Source organism: Arachis ipaensis, chromosome B9, assembly GCF_059453495.1.
Source record: "Arachis ipaensis isolate K30076 ecotype BB chromosome B9, ASM5945349v1, whole genome shotgun sequence".
Classification (NCBI taxonomy): Eukaryota; Viridiplantae; Streptophyta; class Magnoliopsida; order Fabales; family Fabaceae; genus Arachis; species Arachis ipaensis.
In genome coordinates this window covers 45319321-45346574 of record NC_142444.1, presented here as the reverse complement: position 1 = coordinate 45346574, position 27254 = coordinate 45319321, and the positions used below count along the sequence as shown (strand labels likewise).

At 37.6% G+C, this 27254-nt stretch overlaps 2 protein-coding genes across 2 annotated transcripts; both read right to left on the bottom strand.

Moving 5' to 3' along the window:
- Positions 1 to 678: 678 nt before the first annotated feature.
- On the bottom strand, positions 679 to 2585 carry LOC148544516 (3-phosphoshikimate 1-carboxyvinyltransferase 2-like). The gene is made up of 4 exons (XM_088500379.1): positions 1955 to 2585; positions 1250 to 1464; positions 1058 to 1175; positions 679 to 872 (listed from the first exon to the last, which is right to left on the bottom strand). Exons 2-4 carry the CDS (start codon positions 1414 to 1416, stop codon positions 801 to 803), a joined length of 357 nt encoding a protein of 118 aa, XP_088356505.1. The 5' UTR covers positions 1417 to 1464; positions 1955 to 2585; the 3' UTR covers positions 679 to 800.
- Positions 2586 to 5455: 2870 nt separating this feature from the next.
- Positions 5456 to 6175, bottom strand: LOC110266318 (uncharacterized). Its single transcript, XM_021110709.2, has 2 exons — positions 5941 to 6175; positions 5456 to 5698 (listed from the first exon to the last, which is right to left on the bottom strand). Exons 1-2 carry the CDS (start codon positions 6040 to 6042, stop codon positions 5498 to 5500), a joined length of 303 nt encoding a protein of 100 aa, XP_020966368.1. The 5' UTR covers positions 6043 to 6175; the 3' UTR covers positions 5456 to 5497.
- Between the last annotated feature and the right edge of the window lie 21079 nt (positions 6176 to 27254).

Genomic DNA, 27254 nt, shown 5'->3' with positions numbered 1-27254 from the left:
TGTAAATTTTCTATCCATTTTCCAAAGGCGACGAACTTTTCGACGGATTTTCCGTCTGTAATTACAGACAGATTTTTAGACGGATTTTCCATCTGTAATTACAGACAGATTTTTCGACAGATTTTCCGTCTGTAATTACAGACGGATTTTCCGACCGATTTTCCGTCTGTAATTACAAACGAATTTTTCGACAGATTTTCCGTCTGTAATTTGAACTTTGGAAAATCATCCCGTTCTGATTACAGACAGAAAATCCGTCTGTAATTCCGTCAATAAGATAAAATAGAATTTTTTTTAGATTTTTTCATTGCAAAATGAATACTTTAAATTTGTTTTCTAAATTTACTCCATCAAACACTGTAAATTGAAAAAAGAAAGCCAAAAATCACATAAATAAACATAATATTCATTACATGATACCTATAAAATTGGATGTTATTTTTCAACATCATTGGCCAATATCTCATTGTCTTAATAAAAAAATACCAAAAAAAAAATAAGATGACCATCCCAATGTTACATGAATGTCACAAATTACACTTAGCACTTAAAGATAGAATAATCTAAAATATTAATAGATAACTAAGTTGCGTTAGCAGCATCAAGCTCCACATTGAAAGTTAATCTTGACATCTCCTGATTGAAATAAAATTAAATCCGAATTGGAATTAGAGTAAATCAATCTATGCCAAAGAATCAAAACATAGAAAAACAGAGAGAACAACAAAAGCAAACAGAGATCAGAACAAAAATAAAATAATTAAAGGGTTCTTCACAGAGTGCGGAATGAAAAAGAACATTTAAAAGAACTCACCTGGGCTAAGCAAATTCAAACCAGCAGGAAGCCTAGGCACAACAACAGCAGGATGATTCTGCACACACGCCAAAAAACCCTCAGACGGTTCAGCAAATACAACTCATCGTAAAATTCAACAACACTAGGGAAATTATAGTTAAGAGAAGCTCAGGGAATTTTTAAGCGAAATGCAAAATGGCTCCACTGAAAAATATAATCTGATCAGGATTTATGTCATAAGAGTTCATTGGATTCACATACCTGTAAACTACTTGTGCCGCAGCCTACAACTGTGATAGTCCTACCGGTAACAGCTGCACCTGCGAGGAAGTAGCTGGCACTAGAAGCATCGCCTTCAACAAAAGCATTCCCAGGAGACCTGGTAGGAAACTTCCAATTATAGTCACAATAATTTAATTCTAAAATCTTTACAACTCAATAATAGAAACTTACTTGTACTTTTGACCTCCGTGGACCAAGAACCTATCCCAGTTACCACTGTGCTCCACATGGACTCTAAAGCGCTCCATCAGTTTCAAAGTCATATCAACGTAGGGAATAGTAATCAGTTTATCGATAATCTCAATTTCAACATCACCAAGGGCCAAAGGAGCTGCCATGAGCAATGCTGTCAAGTATTGACTGCTAATTGATCCAGATAACTTCACCTGTAAATAAGATGAATAAAAGCATTTGAAAAGGATCAAATAAACACCGGTTACAATATTTTTCTTCAGGGAAGTTATAATTAAAATACCTTATCTATGTAAAGTTATCGAGAGTTTGTAAGTAACTTTAGAAAATTAAGCAATCCCATTTCGAAGGACAGTCCATGACTCAGTTCTCAATTTGACCGAAAAATTATAAAAGTGATGGATAAAGTTTGATAAGAAAAATCCTCATCCAACATTCCTCTCACTATTTAATTCAAGAACCAATCAGTGGCTTGTAATTGTCATTCTAAAATAGAAGAAAGATCAGTAAGTTGACAAGCTTTATTTTCAATGTATGTTTCAAATTATTCAGTATCACTAGAAAGAGTTTTATCCAACTAATATCATTAACTAAAGTTTGTATGGATAATTCATAGAAATAAAAAATAAAAAGAGAAAATTAATAGTTAAAAGAAGCAGAGATGAATGAAAAAGTTTGAAGTACCTTCCAACATCACCAGGCTTGACCAAACCAGAATTAACCCTAAGACATGGAACAGAAGCAACAGTCTTAATCATTTTAGGAGCCTCTGTAAAAATAATAGGTGAACCTATCTCTAGCTTTGGACCCTTTGCTTGCAGTTCTATGTTATCTTCTGATGAGTCTTTTGATTCACACTTTACAACAGTAACAAAATTTGCTCTTTGTAGTTGATTGTGTTGGAAGAAAGAAGTGTTGTGAAGCTTTGAAAAAACTGAAGATTTAGTAGTAGTAGCAAATGAATAAGGTAAAGCCATGATTAGTTTATGTAGAGTTATCTTTATTTTCTTCTAAGAACAAAAGGAGTAATTGAAGGGCAGGACAATCTGTTTGGGAGCAAATTAGATATTTGTATGGTTCATATTTGAGAAGGCCACTCAAAAGATAACATAAAAGAATAAAATATTGAAAAAATATTATTACTCTTTTTTTATATGATAACAGATTCCAATGTATGTCTGCATAAAGTACAGACCAAACACCTGCAGAGGAGAGTAATCCCTTAAGTTCCATGTCCAGTAGTACTAAGGAAAGTAAGGCACACGGAACCTTTTAATTTCCCATTTTTACCTTGTAGACCAAGTTATCAGCTCGTGTTTCCTGGTTTTCATTGTGTTCAAACATGATAAGTTTAATAGAAACCTTTTAAGTACACTTACCATTATGCATTTGGTTCCACTTGACTTTAAAAGCTGAAGAGGAACAAGAGTAGCAGGTTCTAGAGCCTGAAATAGAAAAACAGATCAGGAAAAAAAAGGAAACAAGATGATTGTAGATAAATTATCTATAACAGAACAAAGATATGTTTACTATTCCTAAATTAGGAACTAATTTCAGAAAACATCATAGCTTACAGCAGGTGAAGATGGAACTCCTTGTCCGTGTGGATGTGGCCCCTATGTATTAATACCCTTATCATTTTAATGAACCAAAATGCTAATAAGATATACATATTTTCGTAGTAGATATGCTGCTGAATTCAGAAGAACAAACAAATACTGATAGCGCTGTTTCTGCCTCATCAAGAGTGGAGTTTGGTTTCCCTGTTCAAGTAACTCCGATATTCAGATCTTTGGCTGCAGGGATTCCCAGCCCACAATTTTTGAAAAGTGTAAGTTACCCAAACACCTTGGGATTAAACAATTTTAAGACTAACAGAAATACTATCACAGTAATAGTAACAACTAACAAGTATGAATATACTGTTAATAACATTATATATTTGGAAATCGCACTGTTAATAATTAATCAATGGATAGTGAACTACATCAACAGAAAAAAAAGGGCAGATTAGATTCTAAACCTACTCTCTTAAAGACTCTTCTGAGGATTTCAGGGCCCGAAGATAATCAAGCAACATTTTCGGCTCTGGAAAGAACAAAGGTTAACTAATAGTTCACGGATAAATTTATAACAAAAAAAATAAAGCAATTGTGTACAAAGAACTAAAACTTGAACAATTAAAATGCAGATATATATCACAATTAACATGCCAAAGACAAGGAACAAACTTACCAGGAGTGACACCAGCAGGTACACAAGGCTCATTTTGAATTGAAGAATGCCAACTTTGAATCTCAGATTTAGCAACTTTGAAAGCACTTATGATTTTTTGCTTCTTTCCTTTAACTTTGGAGCTACTCTTTTATATTTCATCATCTTTTTTAAAGAATAAAGTGTGTAGTTTATTTCAATGAATTCTTCATACATTAACTATGGCAAAATCACAATCAGAAGACCCAAGAAAAGACCTAATCCAACCACTATAGATAAACAAATCACACAGAATTTTTTGAGAATCAGGGTGTGCTTGCTAACCTCACTGACTGTCACTTGGAGCAGAGAGACAGCTGAATTCCAAGAATAGAAAGAACTGCAAAATAATGTCAGGCATATATATTAAAAAAATTTGAACAAGAGTTTAAAAAGCATGATTTTAGATACAACTTCTGGAATATAAGACAGAAGAGCTACAACAATCAATGATCAAAGGGTGGAAAAAACATTATTAAACGATTGCAGCATTAGAAACCAATTCCTTCTTGATGCTGTGCAAGTTCAATGTCTTTCAAACAAATCATGAACTGTAAAATCTCTTCATTGATCACACTTGGTAATTTTATGATCAAACACAAACAATCATAGCTCATGCTATAATCAAATACAATAATAATATAATATAGTACTGTAATCGTGTAAGCTTATAACCATAGAGTATGCATACCACTAAGCTTCCACTTTCAAGTTGCATCTTTTTTCTATAATTCTTCCTCTTTATAGTGCTTATTGAAGTGGAAGGAAACATCAAAAACACAAGAATGGATTCAAAATATACCATTAGGTTTCAGAATTTCTGTGGCATCATAGGCTGAAAGAGGTGTTCTAGTTACTTCAACCCTGGATCAAGGTAACATAATTCATTATTAAGAATGAAAATTCTATCATTTTTCTAAAGTATATTACTTTTTCTCCTTCATGTATTAATACCCTTATCATTTTAATGAACCAAAATGCTCATAAGATATACATATTTGCGTAGTAGATATGCTGCTGAATTCAGAAGAACAAATAAATACTAATAGCGCTGTTTCTGCCTCATCAAGAGTGGAGTTTGGTTCCCCTGTTCAAGTAACTTTGATATTCAGATCTTTGGCACGTTGCATGTGTATCCTTACAGTTCTGAAGGCTGTCAATAACAAGATTCGAAAGAATGAAAGGAAAAAGAAGGGTCAGGCACAAACTAATGCTGGGAAATTTTTGAATGCCCTTTCCTCACCTGCAGCCAATAATAGAAGCTTTAATTTTGCATCTTATCTTTGCTTACTAATATAGTAACAGAGGGAAGAGCAGCAAGGGGAATTTACCATGTAAACTGCATACAAGATTACCAGAAGCTATGCAAGGATTTGATTATGGCTATTCATGGGCCTGGGCTTTCATAACTACTACTAGCACTCAAAAACACAAAAATGCTCGCCATGGTCGTCTTTTACCTGAAGGATACCATTAGTAACATTTAATAAAATTCCGTAGAAATAAATTAATATTTAATGAATATGAACCATCTCCTATTGCTTACAGAAGTCCAAATCACATTTTCAATCAAAGCCATTGTGGCTGCATAGAAGAGTTAGTAAAAATCCGGTCGTCATAAATTTCAGAATAAGAATCCCTTTACACTTTCTTGATATATCATATCAAAGATCGGAGAAGGAAAAAATTGAAATGTAATCATAGCATCCTATACTTCCCCTTTTCCTCCTACTCAACCAAGCAGACCCTTATTTCAAAAGTATCTGATTTCCACACTAAGCTAAAAACTAAGCAGAAAGAAAGCTTTTTTGTAATCCTTAAAGTGTTAGAAACACCTAAGACAATAGTAAATTCACATTAAAAGCACACACAGAATCCCTCTGATTCTCATTAGCAACATTACCATCAACACGCAATAAGCAACGTCATTCAAAATGGATAACGATAAGTCCAAGTTCGAGTTCAATTCAATATTCACATTGCAATTCCTTTAGCATAAACCTGTAAGAAAGCTACCAAAATATTAGGTTTTTGCATTGACTTGTCAAGTTCTTGTTTTCTCTTTTCATCATTATGCAGAAAATTGTGTTCCTCATCATCTTCTGTGACCCCCTCTTCTTCATCATCATCCTCATCATGATTATAGGCCTTGTTATAAGGCAACATTCTATCAGGCTGCATAGACATCCAGATACATAAGTCATAAAAGTTATATAAAGAATTTTGTTTTTACATTATTTTAAAATTTTGAACAAAAGATTAAAAAATGATGAAGATAATCAATCTCTCGCCTCATAAAATACTAATGTAGCTACCTTACCTAATCAGAAAATATTTAGTGGTACAGTTCTTGATGCTATATATAATAAGATTCAATTATTCAATTTTGAGGGAATACAAAAAATGCATAAACTTACAGGCTTTCTTGGAAGCAAAAACTTGTTGCTTATGCTATTGTTCTTCTTGTTATTATCATCTCTGTTCTGTTCTGAAATAGAAGGCATACTCAAAGAAGCCATAATCAAACAAGTGGATCACTGGATTGTTATAACTTCAAATATGGCAATTTACTCAATTCAGTAGGATCAACACAGGTTCTTATAAGTCAGTGTTTTGTGATTAAAAGGATTACTGTGGAAGAAAAAGGTCAGTGAAGAGACACATGGAAGAAGTTGTATAACAAGCGGAGGATCAATTGAAGATAAGATTAACACTACGAGCTACAAGCATGAAACTTTTCTGTCTGTGCAGCTAATTTGAACAAAAATTATGGTCCTATGGTAACAGCAAACCCAATTTAATCCACAAAGAGACACCTACACAAACTAACATTCTCTAATCCTAATCAAGTAAAAGCGTGAACAATCCCATAACCCTAATAAATCCGAACGCGAGAATATTGATAACAAGAGCAATTAATTAATCAGGAATAAGGAATGAATCCGAAAACCCTAGATCAGGGAGAAGCAGAAACCTGGAATGAATCAGGCATTGGCGATTTTAGGGATGACGGGAAAGGCGGCACCCTTGGATTGAGAGTGATTAAGGGAGGCTCGTTCCTTGATCTTCTGCATCTGAACATGCGCTCCATGAGGAGCTCGTACTGGCACTTCTCGTAGGAGTGACGCTCGTTCTCGCACTTCCATGGAAGGTAGAACTCGGCCTGGTGGCACTTGTTGAGAGGGATGAGGAGGTGTGTGCACTGGTCCCTGTATGCAACAGAGATTCGGTGCAACAGAAGCTCAGTACAATGGAGGTTCGGTGCGACGGCATTGCAAGGCTGAGAGGCGGCGCTGACGGAGCATTTGGATGAGATAAGTGTGTAGAAGTAGAAGGATCGTGATTGAATGGAGGAGTTATCAGTAACAACCCTAATTTCAATATATTTTCTGACGGAAACTTTTAAATTACAGACGGAAAATCCGTATGTAATAACTTAATAAAATGCAATTTTTTGTCCATTTAATTACAGACAGAAAATCCGTCTGTAACCATTTTTCACAGAAAAAAAATTAATTTTTCCGATGGAATTATCGACAGATTCTCTTTTTCGTCTGTAATTTATTCTAATCTATTTTTTTTGTTTTCTGACAAAAAAATCCCTCTGAAATTCCGTCTGTATTTCAGTGGGATAAAATTCGTCGGAAATATCCGTCTGTAATAACTAGTTTTCTAGTAGTGTTTCATCCTCTCTGGAAAATGATCCGATGCGCTGTTACTGCATGGCTAATCATCTGGAGGCATCACCGTGGTTAATGGCTGCATCCTATCCTCTTGTGAAAATGGTCCAAATGCTTTGTCACAGCACGACTAATCATCTGAGGTTCTCGATCATACTGGAATAGGATTCACCCTCCTTTTGCGTCTGTCACTACGCCCAGCACTCGCGAGTTTGAAGTTCGTCACAGTCATTCAATCCCAGAATCCTACTCAGAATACCACAGATAAGGTTTAGACTTTCCAGATTCTCATGAATGCCGCCATCAATCTAGCTTCTACCACGAAGATTCTGATTAAGAGATCCAAGAGATAATCATCCAATCTAAGGTGGAACGGAAGTGGTTGTCAGGCATGCGTTCGTGGGGGAATGATGATGATTTTCACGTTCATCACATTCATGTTGAAGTGCGAATGAATATCTTAGAAGCGGAATAAGTTGAGTTGAATAGAAAAACAGTAGTACTTTGCATTAATTCATGAGGAACATCAGAGCTCCACACCTTAATCTATGGAGTGTAGAAACTCTACCGTTGAAAATCCATAAGTGAAAGGTCTAGGCATAGCCGAATGGCCAGCCCCCAAAACGTGATCACAGGATCAAAAATACAATCCAGGATTTCTAATACAATAGTAAAAAGTCCTATTTATACTAAACTAGTTACTAGGGTTTACAGAAGTAAGTAATTGATGCATAAATCCACTTCCGGAGCCCAATTGGTGTGTGCTTGGGCTGAGCTTGAATGTTACACGTGCAGAGGCTCTTTCTGGAGTTGAACGCCAGGTTGTAACGTATTTCTGGCGTTCAACTCTGGTTCGTGACGTGTTTCTGGCGTTTAACTCCAGACTGCTGCGTAGAACTGGTGTTCAACGCCCTTTTACATCATCTAAACTCGGCCAAAGTATAGACTATTATATATTGCTGGAAAGCCCTGGATGTCTACTTTCCAACGCAATTCGAAGCGCGCCATTTTGTGTTCTGTAGCTCCAGAAAATCCACTTTGAGTGCAGGGAGGTCAGAATCCAACAGCATCAGCAGTCCTTCTTCAACCTCTGAATCTGATTTTTGCTCAAGTCCCTCAATTTCAGCCAGAAAATACCTGAAATCACAGAAAAACACACAAACTCATAGTAAAGTCCAGAAATGTGAATTTAGCATAAAAACTAATAAAAACATCCCTAAAAGTAACTAGATCCTACTAAAAACATACTAAAAACAATGCCAAAAAGAGTATAAATTATCCGCTCATCACAACACCAAACTTAAATTGTTGCTTGTCCCCAAGCAACTAAAAATCAAATAGGATAAAAAGAAGAGAATATACTATAAATTCCAAACTATTAATGAAACATAGCTCCAGTCAGATGAGCGAGACTTGTAGCTTTTTGCCTCTTGAATAGTTTTGGCATCTCACTTTATCCATTGAGGTTCAAAATGATTGGCATCTATAGGAACTCAGAGTTCAGGTAGTGTTATTGATTCTCCTAGTTCAGTATGTTGATTCTTGAACATAGCTGCTTTATGAGTCTTGGCCGTGGCCCTAAGCACTTTGTTTTCCAGTATTACCACCGGATACATACATGCCACAGACACATAACTGGGTGAACCTTTTCAAATTGTGACTCAGCTTTGCTAAAGTCCCCAATTAGAGGTGTCCAGGGTTCTTAAGCACACTCTGTTTTTTGCTTTGGACCTCGACTTTAACCGCTCAGTCTCAAGTTTTCACTTGACACCTTCACGCCACAAGCACATGGTTAGGGACAGCTTGGTTTAGCTGCTTAGGCCAGGATTTTATTCCTTTAGGCCCTCCTATCCACTGATGCTCAAAGCCTTGGGATCCTTTTTATTTACCCTTGCCTTTTGGTTTTAAGGGCTATTGGCTTTTTGCTCTTGCCTTTTGGTTTTAAGAGCTTTGGCTTTTTCTGCTTGCTTTTTCTTTTTCTTTCTATTTTTTTTTCTGCAAGCTTTGTTCTTTGCTGCTTTTTCTTGCTTCAAGAATCATTTTTATGATTTTTCAGATTATCAAATAACATGTCTCCTTGTCATCATTCTTTCAAGAGCCAACATATTTAACATTCTAAAACAACAACGTCAAAAGACATATGCACTGTTCAGGCATTCATTCAGAAAACAAGAAGCATTGTCACCACATCAATATAATTAGACTAAGTTCAAGGATAAATTCAAAACTCATGTACTTCTTGTTCTTTTGAATTAAAACAGTTTTCATTTAAGAGAGGTGATGGATTCATAGGACATTCATAACTTTAAGACAAAGTTACTAAATACTAATGATCATGTAATAAGACACAAACATGGATAAGCACTTAACATAAAGAAAATGAAAAACAGAGAAATGTAAGAACAAGGAATGAATCCACCTTAGTGATGGTGGCATTTCCTTCTTGAGGAACCAATGATGTCCTTGAGCTCTTCTATGTCTCTTTCTTGTCTTTGTTGCTCCTCCCTCATTGCTTTTTCATCTTCTCTAATTTCATGAAGGATGATGGAGTGCTCTTGATGTTCCACCCTTAATTGTCCCATGTTGGAACTTAATTCTCCTAGGGAGGTGTTGATTTGCTCCCAATAGTTTTGTGGAGGAAAATGCATTTGAGGCATCTCCGGGATCTCATGGTGATGAGCTTTATGCGTCTCTTGAGCTCCATGAATGGGCTCTCTTGTTTGCTCCATCCTTTTCTTAGTGATGGGCTTCTCTTCCTCAATGGGAATGTCTCCTTCTATGTCAATCCCAGCCGAATTGCATAGATGGCAAATGAGGTGAGGAAAAGCTAACCTTGCCATAGTGGAAGACTTGTCAGCCACCTTGTAGAGTTCTTGAGGTATAATCTCATGAACCTCCACCTCTTCTCCAATCATGATGCTATGGATCATGATGGCCCGGTCTATAGTAACTTCAGACCGGTTGCTAGTGGGAATGATTGAGCGTTGAATGAACTCCAACCATCCTCTAGCTACAGGCTTAAGGTCCAGTCTTCTCAGTTGAACCGGTTTGCCTTTTGAGTCAATCTTCTATTGAGCTCCTTCCACACATATGTCCATGAGGACTTGGTCCAACCTTTGATCAAAGTTGACTCTCCTTGTGTAGGGGCGTGCGTTCTCTTCCATCATTGGCAAGTTGAACTCCAACCTTACATTTTCCGGACTAAAATCTAAGTAATTCCCCCGAACTATAGTGAGATAATTCTTTGGGTTCGGGTTCTTACTTTGATCATGGTTCCTTGTGATCCATGCATTAGCATAGAACTCTTGAACCATTAGAGTTCCGACTTGTTGGATGGGGTTTGTTAGAACTTCCCAACCTCTTATATGGATCTCATGTTGGATCTCCGGATACTCATTTCTCTTGAGTTTGAAAGGGACCTCGGGGATCACCTTCTTCTTGGCCACAACATCATAGAAGTGGTCTTGATGAGCTTTGGAGATGAATCTTTCCATCTCCCATGACTCAGAGGTGGAAGCTTTTGTCTTCCCTTTCCCCTTTCTAGAGGATTCTCCGGTCTTGGGTGCCATCAATAGTAATGTAAAAACAAAAAGCTTATGCTTTTACCACACCAAACTTAGAATATTGCTCGCCCTCGAGCAAGAGAAGAAAGAATAGATGAAGAAGAAGAAGAAAATATGGAGGAGAGGAGGGAGAGGTGTATTCGGCCAAGAAGAGAAGAGAGGGTTGTGTTGTGTGAAAATGAGGAAAAATGGAGGGCTATATATAGGGAAGGGAGGGGGGTAAGGTTCGGCCATAAGGGTGGGTGTTGGGTGGGAAATTGATTTTGAATTTTGAAGTTAGGTGGAGTTTATGAGGTAGGTTTATGGGAAAGAGTGGATGATGTGAGTGGTGAAGTGGTGATAAGGAAGAGAGATTGAGGTGATTGGTGAAGAGTTTTGGGGAAGAGTGTTTATTGGGAAGAGAGGATAAACATTGAGAAGAGGGAAGAGAGTGAGTGGTGGTAGGTGGGGATCCTGTGGGGTCCACAGATCTTGAGGTGTCAAGGAATTGCATCCCTGCACCCATTAGGCATGTAAAATGCCTTTGCATGCAATTCTGGCGTTTAAACGCCGAATTGATGCTTGTTCTGGGCGTTCAACGCCCAGATGCAGCATATTTCTGGCGTTCAGTGCCAGCTCTTCTTCACTGTGCATTTCTGGCGTCTGAACGCCAGAATGCTACTTGTTTCTGGCGTTCAACGCCAGAAACATGCTCTGTTCTGGCGTTGAACGCCAGACAGATGCTCCTTACTGGCATTTAAATGCCAGTGAGATCCTCCTCCAGGGTGTGATTTTTCTTCTGCTGTTTTTGATTCCGTTTTCCATTTTTATATTTATTTTGTGACTCCACATGATCATGAACCTAATAAAACATTAAAAACAATGAAAATAAAAATTAGATAAATAAAAATTGTGTTGCCTCCCAACAAGCGCTTCTTTAATGTCAATAGCTTGACAGTGGGCTCTCATGGAGCCTCACAGATGTTCAGAGCATTGTTGAGACTCCCCAACACCAAACTTAGAGTTTGGATATGGGAGTTCAACACCAAACTTAGAGTTTGGTTGTGGCCTCCCAACACCAAACTTAGAGTTTGACTGTGGGGGCTCTGGTTGACTCTGTTTTGAGAGAAGCTTACTGTGCCTCTTTTCCATGTTTACAGAAGGATGTCCTTGAGTTTTAAACTCAAGGGAGTCCTCATTCAATTGAAGGACTAGTTCACCTCTGTTAACATCAATCACAGCTCTTGCTGTGGCTAGGAAGGGTCTTCCAAGAATGATGGATTCATCCTCATCCTTCCCAGTATCCAGGATTATGAAATCAGCAGGGATGTAAAGGTCTTCAACCTTCACTAACATGTCCTCTACTTGTCCATGAGCCTCTTTTCTTGAGTTATCTGCCATCTCTAGTGAGATTCTAGTAGCTTGTACCTCAAAGATTCCCAGCTTCTCCATTACAGAGAGTGGCATGAGGTTTATCCCTGACCCAAGGTCACATAGAGCCTTCTCAAAGGTCATGGTGCCTATGGTACAAGGTATTAGGAACTTTTCAGGATCCTGTTTCTTCTGAGGCAATCTCAGTTGATCCAATGCATTTAATTCATTGGTAAACAGGGGAGGTTCATCTCCCCAAGTCTCATTACCAAATAAATTGGCATTCAGCTTCATGATTGCACCAAGGTACTTGGTAACTTGCTCCTTAGTAACATCCTCATTCTCTTCAGAAGAAGAATACTCATCAAAGCTCATGAAGGGCGTAAAGAGGTTCAATGGAATCTCTATGGTCTCTAGATGAGCCTCAGATTCCTTTGGTTCCTCAAAGGGAAACTCCTTATTGATCACTGGATGTCCCAGGAGGTCTTCCTCCTTGGGATTCACGTCCTCCCCTTCCTCTCTAGGTTCGGCCATGTTGACTATGTCAATGGCCTTGCACTCTCCTTTTGGATTTTCTTCTGTATTGCTTGGGAGAGCACTAGGAGGGGTTTCAGTGATCTTCTTACTCAGTTGGCCCACTTGTGCCTCCAAATTTCTAATGGAGGACCTTGTTTCATTCATGAAACTCAGAGTGGCCTTAGATAGATCAGAGACTAAGTTTGCTAAATTAGAGGTACTTTGTTCAGAGTTCTCTGTCTGTTGCTGAGTGGATGATGGAAAAGGCTTGCTATTGCTAAACCTGTTTCTTCCACCATTATTAAAGCCTTGTTGAGGCTTTTGTTGATCCTTCCATGAGAGATTTGGGTGATTTCTCCATGAGGGGTTATAGGTGTTTCCATAGGGTTCACCCATGTAATTTACCTCTGCTATTGCAGGGTTCTCAGGATCATAAGCTTCTTCTTCAGAAGATGTCTCTTGAGTACTGTTGGATGCAGCTTGCATTCCATTCAGACTCTGAGAAATCATATTGACTTGCTGAGTCAATATTTTGTTCTGAGCTAATATGGCATTCAGAGTATCAATTTCAAGAACTCCCTTCTTCTGAGGCGTCCCATTACTCACAGGATTTCTCTCAAAAGTGTACATGAACTGGTTATTAGCAACCATGTCAATGAGTTCTTGAGCTTCTGCAGGCATTTTCTTTAGGTGAATGGATCCACCTACAGAAGTATCCAATGACATCTTAGCTAATTCAGACAGACCATCATAGAATATATCCAAGATGGTCCATTCTAAAAGCATGTCAGAAGGACACTTTTTGGTCAGTTGCTTGTATCTTTCCCAAGCTTCATAGAGTGATTCACCTTCTTTCTGTCTGAAGGTTTGAACATCCACTCTAAGCTTGCTCAGCTTTTGAGGAGGAAAGAATTTGGCTAAGAAAGCCGTGACCAGCTTATCCCAAGAATTCAGGCTATCTTTGGGTTGAGAGTCCAACTACACTCTAGCTCTGTCTCTTACAGCAAAAGAGAAAAGCATGAGCCTGTAGACTTCAGGATCTACTCCATTAGTCTTAACAGTATCACATATCTGCAAGAATTCAGTTAAGAACTAAAAAGGATCTTCAGATGGAAGTCCATGAAACTTGCAGTTCTACTGCATCAGAGAAATTAATTGAGGTTTCAGCACAAAGTTGTTTGCTCCAATGGTAGAGATGGAGATGCTTCTTCCATGTAAATTGGAATTAGGTGCAGTAAAGTCACCAAGCATCCTCCTTGTATTATTATTATTTTCGGCTGCCATCTCCTCTTCTTGTTCGAAAATTTCTGAAAGGTGCTTGCTGGATTGTTGTAATTTAGCTTCTCTTAGTTTCCTCTTCAGAGTCCTTTCAGGTTCTGGATCTGCTTCAACAAGAATATTCTTGTCCTTGCTCCTGCTCATATGAAAAAGAGGGAACAGAAAAATAATAATAATAGGGATCCTTTTTACCCAGGTATAGAGGTTCCCCTGTGTGAGTAGAAGAAGAAAAGAATGTAATGTAAAGAAGGGAAGAAAAAAACTCGAACACAGAGAGGGAGGTAGTGTTCGAATTTTTGGATGGGAGAGAAGTGTTAGTAGATGAATAAATAAATAGAAGGAGATGAGAGAGAAAGAGGAATTTCGAAAATTATTTTTGAAAAATGGTTCGTGATTTTCGAAAATTAAAATTAAAATTTGAAACAATTAGTTAATTAAAAAGAATTTTTGAAAAAGAGGAAGATATTTTCGAAAATTAGAGAGATAGAGTTAGTTAGGTAGTTTTGAAAAAGATAAGAAACAAACAAAAAGTTAGTTAGTTAGTTGAAACAAATTTTGAAAATCAATTTTTGAAAAGATATTTTAAAATCAAATTTGTGAAAAAGATAAGATAAGAAGATATTTTTGAAAAGATATAATTGAAATTAGTTTTTGAAAAAGATTTTATTTTTAGAATCACAATTAATGACTTGATTCACAAGAAATCATAAGATATGATTCTAGAACTTAAAGTTTGAATCTTTCTTAACAAGCAAGTAACAAACTTGAAATTTTTGAATCAAAACATTAATTGTTGATGATATTTTCGAAAATTATGAGATAAAATTAAGAAAAAGATTTTTGAAAAATATTTTTAAAAATTTTCGAAAATAAATAAGAAAAGTGAAAAGGATATGATTTTTGAAAAAGATTTTGAAAAAGATAAGATTTGAAAATTTGATTTGACTCATAGAAAACAACTGGATTTTAAAAATTTTTGAAAAAAGTCAACTCAAATTTTCGAATTTTATGAGAGGAAAAAGGGAAGGATATTTTTTTTTATTTTTTTTTTGAATTTTTATGATGAGAGAGAAAAACATGAAAATGATGCAATGCATGAAAATTTTTAGATCAAAACAATGAATGCATGTAAGAATGCTATGAATGTCAAGATGAACACCAAGAACACTTTGAAGATCATGATGAACATCAAGAACATATTTTTAAAAAATTTTTAATGCAAAGAAAACATGCAAGACACCAAACTTAGAAATCTTTCATGTTCAGACATTATGAATGCAAAAATGCACATGAAAAACAAGAAAAGACACAAAATAAGAAAACATCAAGATCAAACAAGAAGACTTACCAAGAACAACTTGAAGATCATGAAGAACACTATGAATGCATGATTTTTCGAAAAATGCAAAGTGAATATGCAATTGACACCAAACTTAAAATCTGACTCAAGACTCAAACAAGAAACATGAAATATTTTTTATTTTTTTTTTATGATTTTGTGAAATTTTTTTTGTATTTTTATTTTATATTTTTCGAAAATTAGTGGGAAAAAGAAAAATAAGGATTCTAAAATTTTTAATATGAATTCCAGAAATCTTGCACTCTTATTCTAAAGCTCCAATCTGAGGGTTAGACATGGCTTAATAGCCAGTCAAGCTTTAGCATGTAAATCTTTTGGATCTGGAACAGCAGCAGGTGGATTAGCAACAACTAGCTTGCTCTTGATAATGTTGGGTTGGGAGCCCCAGTCCAAATGAATTTAGACATGGCTTTACAGCCAGTCAGGCTTCAACATGATTCATGAAACTCTAGAATTCATTCTTAAAAATTCTGAAGAAGAATATATTTTTGAAAAGATTTATAATTTTTTTTTCGAAAACAGATGAGAAATTTTTGAAAGATTTTTGAAAAATTTTTGAAAATAAAACAAAAAAAAATTACCTAATCTGAGCAACAAGATGAACCGTCAGTTGTCCAAACTCGAACAATCCCCGGCAACGGCGCCAAAAACTTGGTGCACGAAATTGTGATCTCAGGCAACGGTGCCAAAAACTTGTACGCACGTCTTAATAAATCGTTTTTCATTCACAACTTCGATACAACTAACCAGCAAGTGCACTGGGTCGTCCAAGTAATAAACCTTACGTGAGTAAGGGTCGATCCCACGGAGATTGTCGGCTTGAAGTAAGCTATGGTCACCTTGTAAATCTCAGTTAGGCGGATATCAAATAGTTATGGAGTTTTCGAAAATTAATAATAAAGAGAAAATAAGGATAGAAATACTTATGTAATTCATTGGTTAGAATTTCAAATAAGCGTATAGAGATGCTTTCGTTCCTCTGACTTCTGCTTTCCTGCTGTCTTCATCCAATCGATCCTACTCCTTTCTATGGCTGGCTTTATGTAAGGACATCACCATTGTCAATGGCTACTTTTCATCCTCTCTGGAAAATGGTCCGATGCGCTGTCACTGCATGGCTAATCATCTGGAGGCATCACCGTGGTCAACGGCTGCATCCTATCCTCTTGTGAAAATGGTCCAAATGCTCTGTCACAGCACAGCTAATTATCTGAGGTTCTCGATCATACTGGAATAGGATTCACCCTCCTTTTGCGTCTGTCACTATGCCCAGCACTCGCGAGTTTGAAGTTCGTCACAGTCATTCAATCCCAGAATCCTACTCGGAATACCACAGACAAGGTTTAGACTTTCCGGATTCTCATGAATGCCACCATCAATCTAGCTTATACCACGAAGATTCTGATTAAGAGATCCAAGAGATAATCATCCAATCTAAGGTGGAACGGAAGTGGTTGTCAGGCACGCGTTCGTGGGGGAATGATGATGATTTTCACGTTCATCACATTCATGTTGAAGTGCGAATGAATATCTTAGAAGCGGAATAAGTTGAGTTGAATAGAAAAACAGTAGTACTTTGCATTAATTCATGAGGAACATCAGAGCTCCACACCTTAATCTATGGAGTGTAGAAACTCTACCGTTGAAAATACATAAGTGAAAGGTCTAGGCATGGCCGAATGGCCAGCCCCCAAAACGTGATCACAGGATCAAAAATACAATCCAGGATTTCTAATACAATAGTAAAAAGTCCTATTTATACTAAACTAGTTACTAGGGTTTACAGAAGTAAGTAATTGATGCATAAATCCACTTCCGGGGCCCACTTGGTGTGTGCTTGGGCTGAGCTTGAATGTTACACGTGCAGAGGCTCTTTCTGGAGTTGAACGCCAGGTTGTAACGTATTTCTGGCGTTCAACTCTGGTTCGTGACGTGTTTCTGGCGTTTAACTCCAGACTGCAGCATAGAACTGGCGTTCAACGCCCTTTTATGTCATCTAAACTCGGCCAAAGTATGGACTATTATATATTGCTGGAAAGCCCTGGATGTCTACTTTCTAACGCAATTCGAAGCACGCCATTTTGAGTTCTGTAGCTCCAAAAAATCCACTTTGAGAGCAGGGAGGTCAGAAACCAACAGCATCAGCAGTCCTTCTTCAACCTCTGAATCTGATTTTTGCTCAAGTCCCTCAATTTTAGCCAGAAAATACCTGAAATCACAGAAAAATGCAAAAACTCATAGTAAAGTCCAGAAATGTGAATTTAGCATAAAAACTAATGAAAACATCCCTAAAAGTAACTAGATCCTACTAAAAATATACTAAAAATAATGCCAAAAAGCGTATAAATTATCCGCTCATCAACCTGCTAGTCTCTCTAGCATCTAGTCTATGAATGGTAAAGGAAAATAATCCTTTCTGGTGGCTGTGTTGAGCCTTCTGTATTCAATACACATGCGCCACCCTGTAACTGTTCTTGTAGGAACCAGTTCTTTTTTTTCATTATGAACCACTGTCATGCCTCCCTTCTTGGGAACAACTTGAACAGGGCTCACCCAGGGGCTATCAGAAATAGGATAAATAATCCCATCCTCCAGTTATTTGGTGACCTCTTTCTGCACTACTTCCTTCATTGCTGGATTTAGCCGCCTCTGTGGTTGAACCACTGGCTTAGCATCATCCTCCAATAGGATTTTGTGCATGCATCTAGCTGGGCTTATGCCCTTAAGGTCACTTATGGACCACCCAAGAGTTGTCTTGTGTGTCCTTAGCACTTGAATTAGTGCTTCCTCTTCCAGTGGATTTAAAGCAGAGCTTATGATCACTGGAAAGGTGTCACCTTCTCCCAGAAATGCATATTTCAGGGATGGTGGTAATGGCTTGAGCTCGGGTTTAGGAGGTTTCTCCTCTTCCTGAGGAAGTCTCAGAGGCTCTTTCAATTCCTCTGAACCCTCCAAATCAGGCTGAACATCTTTAAAGATGTCTTCCAGCTCTGATTCGAGACTCTCAGCCATGTTTACCTCCTCTACCAAAGAGTCAATGAGATCAACTTTCATGCAGTCTTTTGGTGTGTCTGGATGCTGCATGGCTTTGACAGCATTCAACTTAAACTCATCCTCATTGACTCTCAGGGTTACTTCTCCCTTTTGGACATCAATGAGAGTTCGTCCAGTTGCTAGGAAAAGTCTTCCTAGAATGAGAGTAGCATTTTTGTGCTCCTCCATTTCCAGCACTACAAAGTCAGTTGGAAAGGTGAATGGCCCAACCCTGACAATCATATCCTCAATCACGCCTGATGGGTATTTAATGGAGCCATCAGCAAGTTGGAGACATATCCGGGTTGGTTTAACTTCTTCAGTTAAACCAAGCTTTCTAATAGTGGATGCAGGTATTAGGTTGATGCTTGCCCCAAGATCACATAAAGCTGTCTTGGTGCAATTACCCTCTAATATGCATGGTATTAGAAAGCTTCCGGGATCTTTAAGCTTTTCTGGAAAGTTTTTCAGAATGACTACACTGCATTCTTCAGTGAGGAGAACTCTTTCAGTTTCTCTCCAATCCTTCTTATGACTCAAGATCTCCTTCATGAACTTGGCATAAGAAGGTATTTGCTCAAGTGCCTCTGCAAACGGAATCTTTATTTCAAGAGTCCTAAGATAATCTGCAAAGCGAGCAAATTGCTTATCCTGCTCCTCTTGGCGGAGTTTTTGAGGATAAGGTATCTTGGCTTTATATTCCTCAACCTTAGTTGCTGCAGGTTTATTTCTTACAGAGGTGGTTGGAGAAGCCTTTTTAGAGGGGTTGTTATCAGCACTTGTGTGTGTTTGATCCCTCACTGGCATTTGAATGCCAGGGTTAGAAGCTGGAGTGGCGTTGGACGCCAACTCCTTACTTGTTCCTGGCGTTTGAATGCCAGAGTTATTCCTCTCTGGGCTCTTACTGTCCTCAGAGGGATTTTGAATAGCAGGATGCTCATTTCTTGGCTTCCTGCTGCCTTGAAGTGAGGTATTTAATGTTTTCCCACTTCTTAATTGAATTGCTTGGCACTATTCCGTTATTTGTTTTGATAACTGCTGTTCTGTTTGCTTCAACTGTACTTCCATATTCAGATTAGCTATTCTTGTGTCTTGTAGTATCTCCTTGAATTCGGCCAGCTATTTTGTTAGAAAGTCTAATTGCTGATTGAATTCAGTAATTTGTTCTGCAGGACTAAGTTCAGCAGTTACTGTTTTAGCCTCTTCTTTCATAGAAGATTCACTATTTAGGTACAGATGCTGATTTCTGGCAACTGTATCAATAAGCTCTTGAGCCTCTTCAATTGTCTTTCTCATGTGTATAGATCCACCAGCTGAGTGATCTAGAGAAATTTGAGCTTTCTCTGTAAGCCCATAATAGAAGATGTCTAACTGCACCCATTCTGAAAACATTTCAGAGGGGCATTTTCTTAACATCTCTCTGTATCTCTCCCAGGCATCATAAAGAGATTCATTATCTCCTTGTTTAAAGCCTTGGATGTCCAGCATTAGCTGTGTCATCCGTTTTGAAGGGAAGTATTGATTCAGGAATTTTTCTGACAGCTGTTTCCATGTCCTTATGCTAGCCTTAGGTTGGTTATTTAACCACCTCTTAGCTTGGTCTTTTATAGCAAATGGAAACAGTAATAATCTGTAGACATCCTGATCTACTTTCTTATCATGTACTGTGTCAGCAATTTGTAAAAACTGTGCCAAAAACTCTGTAGGTTCTTCCTGTGGAAGACCGGAATACTGGCAACTCTGCTGCACCATGATAATGAGCTGAGGATTCAACTCAAAATTACTGACTCCAATGGAGGGTATACAGATACTGCTCCCATATGAAGCAGTAGTGGGGTTAGCATATGACCCCAGGGTCCTTCTGGACTGCTCATTTCCACTTAAGTCCATGATGGAGAAAAGGAAATTGATGTGAATTGCAATTAAAATATATTTTTATTTTTATTTTATAAAAAGAGAACGAATAAAAAAATGAAATTAAATAACTAGAAATTAAATATAGATTTCAAAAATTAAGAATAAAAAAAATTAAAACTAAAATAATTACTTAATTAAGAAGATTTGAAAAACTTTGGATATGATTTTTGAAAAAGATTTTAAATTTTGAAATAGAAATTTGAATTTTAAAAGCAATTTTCGAAAATTCACTTTAAAATAGAGAGAAAAGATATTTTTTTTTATTTTTGAATTTTATGATGAAAGAGAAAAACACACAAAAGACACACAACTTAAAATTTTTAGATCTAATGTTCCTTATTTTCGAAAATTTTGGAGGGAAACACTAAGGAACACCAAACTTAAAAATTTTAAGATCAAAACACAAGGAAGACTCAAGAACACTTTGAAGACTCACAAGAACAACAAGAACATGAAGATAGGATACCAAACTTAAAATTTTTAGAAAACCAAAATAAAATTTTCGAAAACTAAAGAAAACACCAAACTTAAAGTTTCGCACAAGATTTATTCAAAGAAAAATTATTTTTGAAAAAGTTTTTAGAAAGAAAATTCCCAATTACCAAGAACATAAGCACACTGCTCTAGCCAATTGAGCTATAAATTTAAAGTGTTTTAACAAAGGTATTTAACGTATAAATTTTTATTTTTAATTAAATTTTTTTTTGAATACTAATAATTCAAAAATGCACAAGAAAAACAAGAAAAATCACAAAACAAGAACAACTTGAAGATTAAGAAAGAACAATGAACACAAATTCAAAAATTTAAAAGAAAATAAAAACATGCAATTGATACCAAACTTAAAATATGAAACTAAACTTAAACAGAAAAACTCAATTATCAGTTTATAAAATTTTCGAAAAAAAAAATTAAAAAGAGAAAATAAGGATTTAAAAAAATTTTCAACCAAGAACAATAATAGAAGACTCTAAACCAAAAAGAAAAAATTTTTCCTAATCTAAGAAACAAAATAAACCGTCAGTTGTCCAAACTCAAACAATCCCCAGCAATGGCACCAAAAACTTGGTGCACGAATTGTGAATCACACTTTTCACAACTCGTACCACTAACCAGCAAGTGCACTGGGTCGTCCAAGTAATACCTTACGTGAGTAAGGGTCGATCCCACGGAGATTGTTGGTTTGAAGCAATTTATAGTTATCTTGTAAATCTTAGTCAGGATATCAATTATAATTATTAATTTAAATTGCGAAGAATAAAAGAGCAGGAAATAAATACTACTTGTTATGCAGTAATGGAGAATATGTTGGAGTTTTGGAGATGCGTTGTCTTCTAACTCTCTGCTTTCTCCCTGTCTTCTTCTTCACGCACGCAAGTTCCTCCTATGGCAAGCTATGTGTTGGTGGATCACCGTTGTCAATGGCTACCATCCGTCCTCTCAGTGAAAATGGTCCAGGTGCGCTGTCACCGCATGGCTAATCATCTGTTGATTCTCACTCATGCTGGAATAGGATCCATTGATCCTTTTGCGTCTGTCACTACACCCAACCCTTGTGAGTTTGAAGCTCGTCACAGTCATTCAATCCCTGAATCCTACTCGGAATACCACAGACAAGGTTTAGACTTTCTGGATTCTCAGGAATGCTGCCAATGGATTCTAGCTTATACCACGAAGATTCTGATTAAGGAATCCAAGAGATATTCATTCAATCGAAGGTAGAACGGAGGTGGTTGTCAGGCACGCGTTCATAGGTTGAGAATGATGATGAGTGTCACGGATCATCACATCCATCATATTGAAGTGCGAATGAACATCTTAGATAGAAACAAGCGTGTTTGAATAGAAAACAGAAATAATTGCATTAATTCATCGAAACACAGGAGAGCTCCTCACCCCCAACAATGGAGTTTAGAGACACATGCCGTCAAAGAGTACAAAGTTCAGATCTAAAATGTCATGAGGTACAAAATAAATCTCTAAAAGTTGTTTAAATACTAAACTAGTAACCTAGGTTTACAAAAAATGAATAAGCTATGATAGATAGTGCAGAAATCCACTTCTAGGGCCCACTTGGTGTGTGCTGGGGCTGAGACTTAAGCTTTACACGTGCTTAGGTTGTTTCTGGAGTTAAACGCCAGGTTGTAACCTGTTTTGGGCGTTTAACTCCAACTTGTAACCTGTTTCTGGCGTTTAACGCCAGACTGCAACATGGAACTGGCGTTGAACGCCAGTTTACGTCATCTATCATTGAGCAAAGTATAAACTATTATATATTTCTGGAAATCCCTGGATGTCTACTTTCCAACGCAATTGGGAGCGTGCCAATTGGACTTCTGTAGCTCCAGAAAATCCATTCCGAGTGCAGAGAGGTCAGAATCCAACAGCATCAGCAGTCCTTTTTCAGCCTGAATCAGATTTTTGCTCAGCTCCCTCAATTTCAGCCAGAAAATACCTGAAATTATAGAAAAACACACAAACTCATAGTAAAGTCCAGAAATATGAATTTTTCCTAGAAACTAATGAAAATATACTAAAAACTAACTAAAACATACTAAAACTACATGAAATTAACCCCAAAAAGCATATAAAATATCCGCTCATCAGTATCCGTGAGGCTCCATGAGAGCCCACTGTCAAGCTATTGACATTAAAGAAGTGCTTGTTGGGAGGTAACCCAATTTTATTTATTCTCCATTGTTATTTTATGTTTTCTGTAAGTTGATGATCATGTGAAGTAAAAAAAAAAAAAACAATTGAAAAAAAGAAAAAATAGAAGGAAAATAGTATTAAAAATAGAACACCCTAGAGGAGAAACTTAATGGCGTTTAAACGCTAGTAAGGGTAGCAGAATGGATGTTAAACGCCCAGTCTGGCACCATTCTGGGTGTTTAACGCTAGAAATGGGCACCAGACTGGCGTTTAATGCCAGGAATGGGCAAGAAGCTGGCGTTATACGCCAGAAATGGGCAGTAGCCTGGCGTTTAACGCCAGAATTGGCAGAAAGGGGCATTTTTGCATGCCACTTGGTGCAGAGATGAGATATCCTTGACACCTCAGGATCTGTGGACCCCACAGGATCCCCACCTACCCCACCTCTTTCTCTCTTCTTCACCCATTCACCAATCACCTCAATACCTCTTCCCCAAAAACCCCTCACCTATCAAATCCCACCATTCTCTTCACCACTCACATCCATCCTTCATAAAACCCCACCTACCTCACCATTCAAATTCAAACCACTTTCCCACCCAAACCCACCCATAATGGCCGAACCATACCCCCCTCTCCACTCCTTTATAAACCCATCTTCACTCCTTCATTTTCACACAACATACACACTACTTCTCCCCCCTGGCCGAAATACTAAGCCCCCTCCATCTCCTATATTTCTTCTTCTTCTTCTACTCTCTTCTTTCTTCTTTTGCTCGAGGACGAGTAAACCTTCTAAGTTTGGTGTAGTAAAAGCGTTGCTTTTTGTTTTTTCCATAACCATTTATGGCACCTAAGGCTAGAGAAACCTCTAGAAAGAGAAAAGGGAAGGCAAAAGCTTCCACCTCCGAGTCATGGGAGATGGAGAGATTCATCTCAAGGGTGCACCAAGACCACTTCTATGAAGTTGTGGCCAAGAAGATGGTAATCCCCGAGGTCCCTTTCAAACTCAAAAAAGGTGAATATCCGGAGATCCGACATAAGATTCAAAGAAAAGGTTGGGAAGTTCTCACCAACCCCATTCAACAAGTCGGAATCTTAATGGTTCAAGAGTTCTATGCCAATGCATGGATCACCAAGAACCATGATCAAAGTGTGAACCCAGACCCAAAGAATTGGCTTACAATGGTTCAGGGGAAATGCTTAGATTTTAGTCCGGAGAATGTATGGTTGGCATTCAACTTGCCCATGATGTAAAGAGATGCACACCCCTACACTAGAAGGGTCAACTTTGATCAAAGGTTGGACCAAGTCCTCATAGACATCTGTGAAGAGGGCGCTCAATGGAAGAGAGATTCAAGAGGGAAGTCGGTTCAACTAAGAAGGCATGACCTCAAGCTCGTGGCTAGGGGATGGTTGGAGTTCATCCAACGCTCAATCATTCCCACTAGCAACCGGTCTGAAGTTACTATAGACCGGGCTATCATGATCCATAGCATCATGATTGGAGAGGAAGTAGAAGTTCATGAGGTTATATCCCAAGAACTCTACAAGGTGGTGGACAAGTCCTCTACTTTGGCAAGATTAGCCTTCCCTCATCTCATTTGTCACCTCTGCAATTCGGTTGGAATTGACATAGAGGGAGACATTCTCATTGATGAGGACAAGCCCATCACTAAGAAAAGGATGGAGCAAATAAGAGAACCTCACCAAGAGCATGAGGAAATTCCTCATCGTGAAATCCCTGAGATGCCTCAAGGGATGCATTTTCCTCCACAAAACTATTGGGAGCGAATCAACACCTCCCTAGGAGAATTAAGTTCCAACATGGGACAACTAAGGGTGGAGCACCAAGAGCATTCCATCCTCCTCCATGAAATTAGAGAAGACCAAAGAACCATGAGAGAGGAGCAACAAAGGCAAGGAAGAGACATTGAGGAGCTCAAGCACTCCATAAGATCTTCAAGAGGAAGAACTAGCCGCCATCACTAAGGTGGACCCGTTCTTTAATTTCCTTGTTCTTTATTTTTTGTTTTTCGAATTTTTTATGTTTGTATTTTTATTACATGATCACTAGTGTCTAAGTTTCTATGCCTTAAAGCTATGAAAATGAATCCATCACCTTTCTTAAATGGAAAATATTTTTAATTGAAAAAGAAAAAGAAGTGCATGAATTTCGAATTTTATAACAGATTAATTATTTTGATGTGGTGGCAATACTTTTGTCTTTCTGAATGAATTTGAACAGTGCATATTTTTGAATTTGATTGTTCATGAATGTTAAAATTGTTGGCTCTTGAAAGAATGATGGAAAAGGAGAAATGTTATTTGATAATCTGAAAAATCATAAAATTGATTCTTGAAGCAAGAAAAAGCAGTGAAAAGCTTGCAGAAAAAATATATATATGCGAAAAAAAAAAAAGAGAGAAAGAAAGAAAAAAAAAGCAAGCGGAAAAAGCCAATAACCCTTTAAACCAAAAGGCAAGGGTAAAATAAAAAGGATCCAAGGCTTTGAGCATCAGTGGATAGGAGGGCCCACAGGAATAAAATCCTGGCCTAAGCGGCTAAACCAAGCTGTCCCTAACCATGTGCTTGTGGCGTGAAGGTGTCAAGTGAAAACTTGAGACTGAGCGGTTAAAGTCGTGGTCCAAAAGCAAAAAGAGTGTGCTTAAGAGCTCTGGACACCTCTAATTGGGGACTCTAGCAAAGCTGAGTCACAATCTGAAAAGGTTCACCCAGTTATGTGTCTGTGGCATTTATGTATCTGGTGGTAATACTGGAAAACAAAATGCTTTGGGTCATGGCCAAGACTCATAAAGTAGCTGTGTTCAAGAATTAACATACTTAACTAGGAGAATCAATAACACTATCTGAATTCTGAGTTCCCATAGATGCCAATCATTCTGAACTTCAAAGGATAAAGTGAGATGTCAAAACTGTTCAAAAGCAAAAAGCTAAAAAGCCCCGCTCATCTAATTAATACTGATCTTCATAAATGTTTTTGGAATTCATTGTATATTCTCTTCTTTTTATCCTATTTGATTTTTAGTTGCTTGGGGACAAGCAACAATTTAAGTTTGGTGTTGTGATGAGCGGATAATTTATACGCTTTTTGGCATTGTTTTTAGTATGTTTTTAGTATATTTTAGTTAGTTTTTATTATGTTTTTATTAGTTTTTAAATAAAAATCACATTTCTGGACTTTACTATAAGTTTGTGTGTTTTTCTATGATTTCAGGTATTTTCTGACTGAAATTGAGGGACCTGAGCAAAAATCTGATTCAGAGGCTGAAAAAGGAATGCAGATGCTGTTGGATTCTGACCTCCCTGCACTCGAAGTGGATTTTTTGAAGCTACAAAAGCCCAATTGGCACGCTTTCAATTGCGTTAGAAAGTAGACATCCTGGGCTTTCCAGAAATATATAATAGTCCATACTTTGCCTGAGATTTGATGGCCCAAATAGGCGTTCCAAGTCAGCTTAAGAATTCTGGCGTCAAAACGCCAGAACTGGCATAAAAGCTGGAGTTAAACGCCCAAACTGGCACAAAAGCTGGCGTTTAACTCCAAGAAAATTCTCTACACATGGAAGCTTCAATGCTCAGCTCAAGCACACACCAAGTGGGCCCGGAAGAAGATTTCTGCATTAATTACTTATTCCTGTAACCCTAGGCTACTAGTTTTCTATAAATAGGACCTTTTGCTATTGTATTTTCATCTTTTTGACCATACTTTCATAGACCTTTTCACGTTTGGGGGCTGGCCTCACGGCCATGCCTAGACCCTTTTGTTCTTATGTATTTTCAACAGTGGAGTTTCTACACACCATAGATTAAGGTGTGGAGCTCTGCCGTTCTTCATGAATTAATACAATTACTATTGTTCTTCTATTCAATTCATGCCTGCTTCTTCTCTAAGATATTCATTTGTTCTTCAACTTGATGAATGTGATGATCCGTGACACTCATCATCATTCTCACCTATGAACATGTGCCTGACAACCACCTCTGTTCTACTAGCAATGGCTTGAATGCGTATCTCTTGGATTTCTAATCCAGAATTGGAACCTTCGTGGTATAGGCTAGAATTATTGGCGGTCATTCTTGAGATCCGAAAAGTCTAAACCTTGTCTGTGGTATTCCGAGTAGGATCTGGAAAGGGATGACTGTGACGAGCTTCAAACTCGCGAGTGTTGGGCATGTGACAGACGCAAAAGGATCAATGGATCCTATTCCAACATGATCGAGAACCGACAGATGATTAGCCGTGCGGTGACAGCGCATTTGGAACATTTTCACTGAGAGGACGGGAAGTAGCCATTGACAACGGTGATGCCCAACATAAAGCTTGCCATGGAAGGGAATATGAATGATTGGATGAAGGC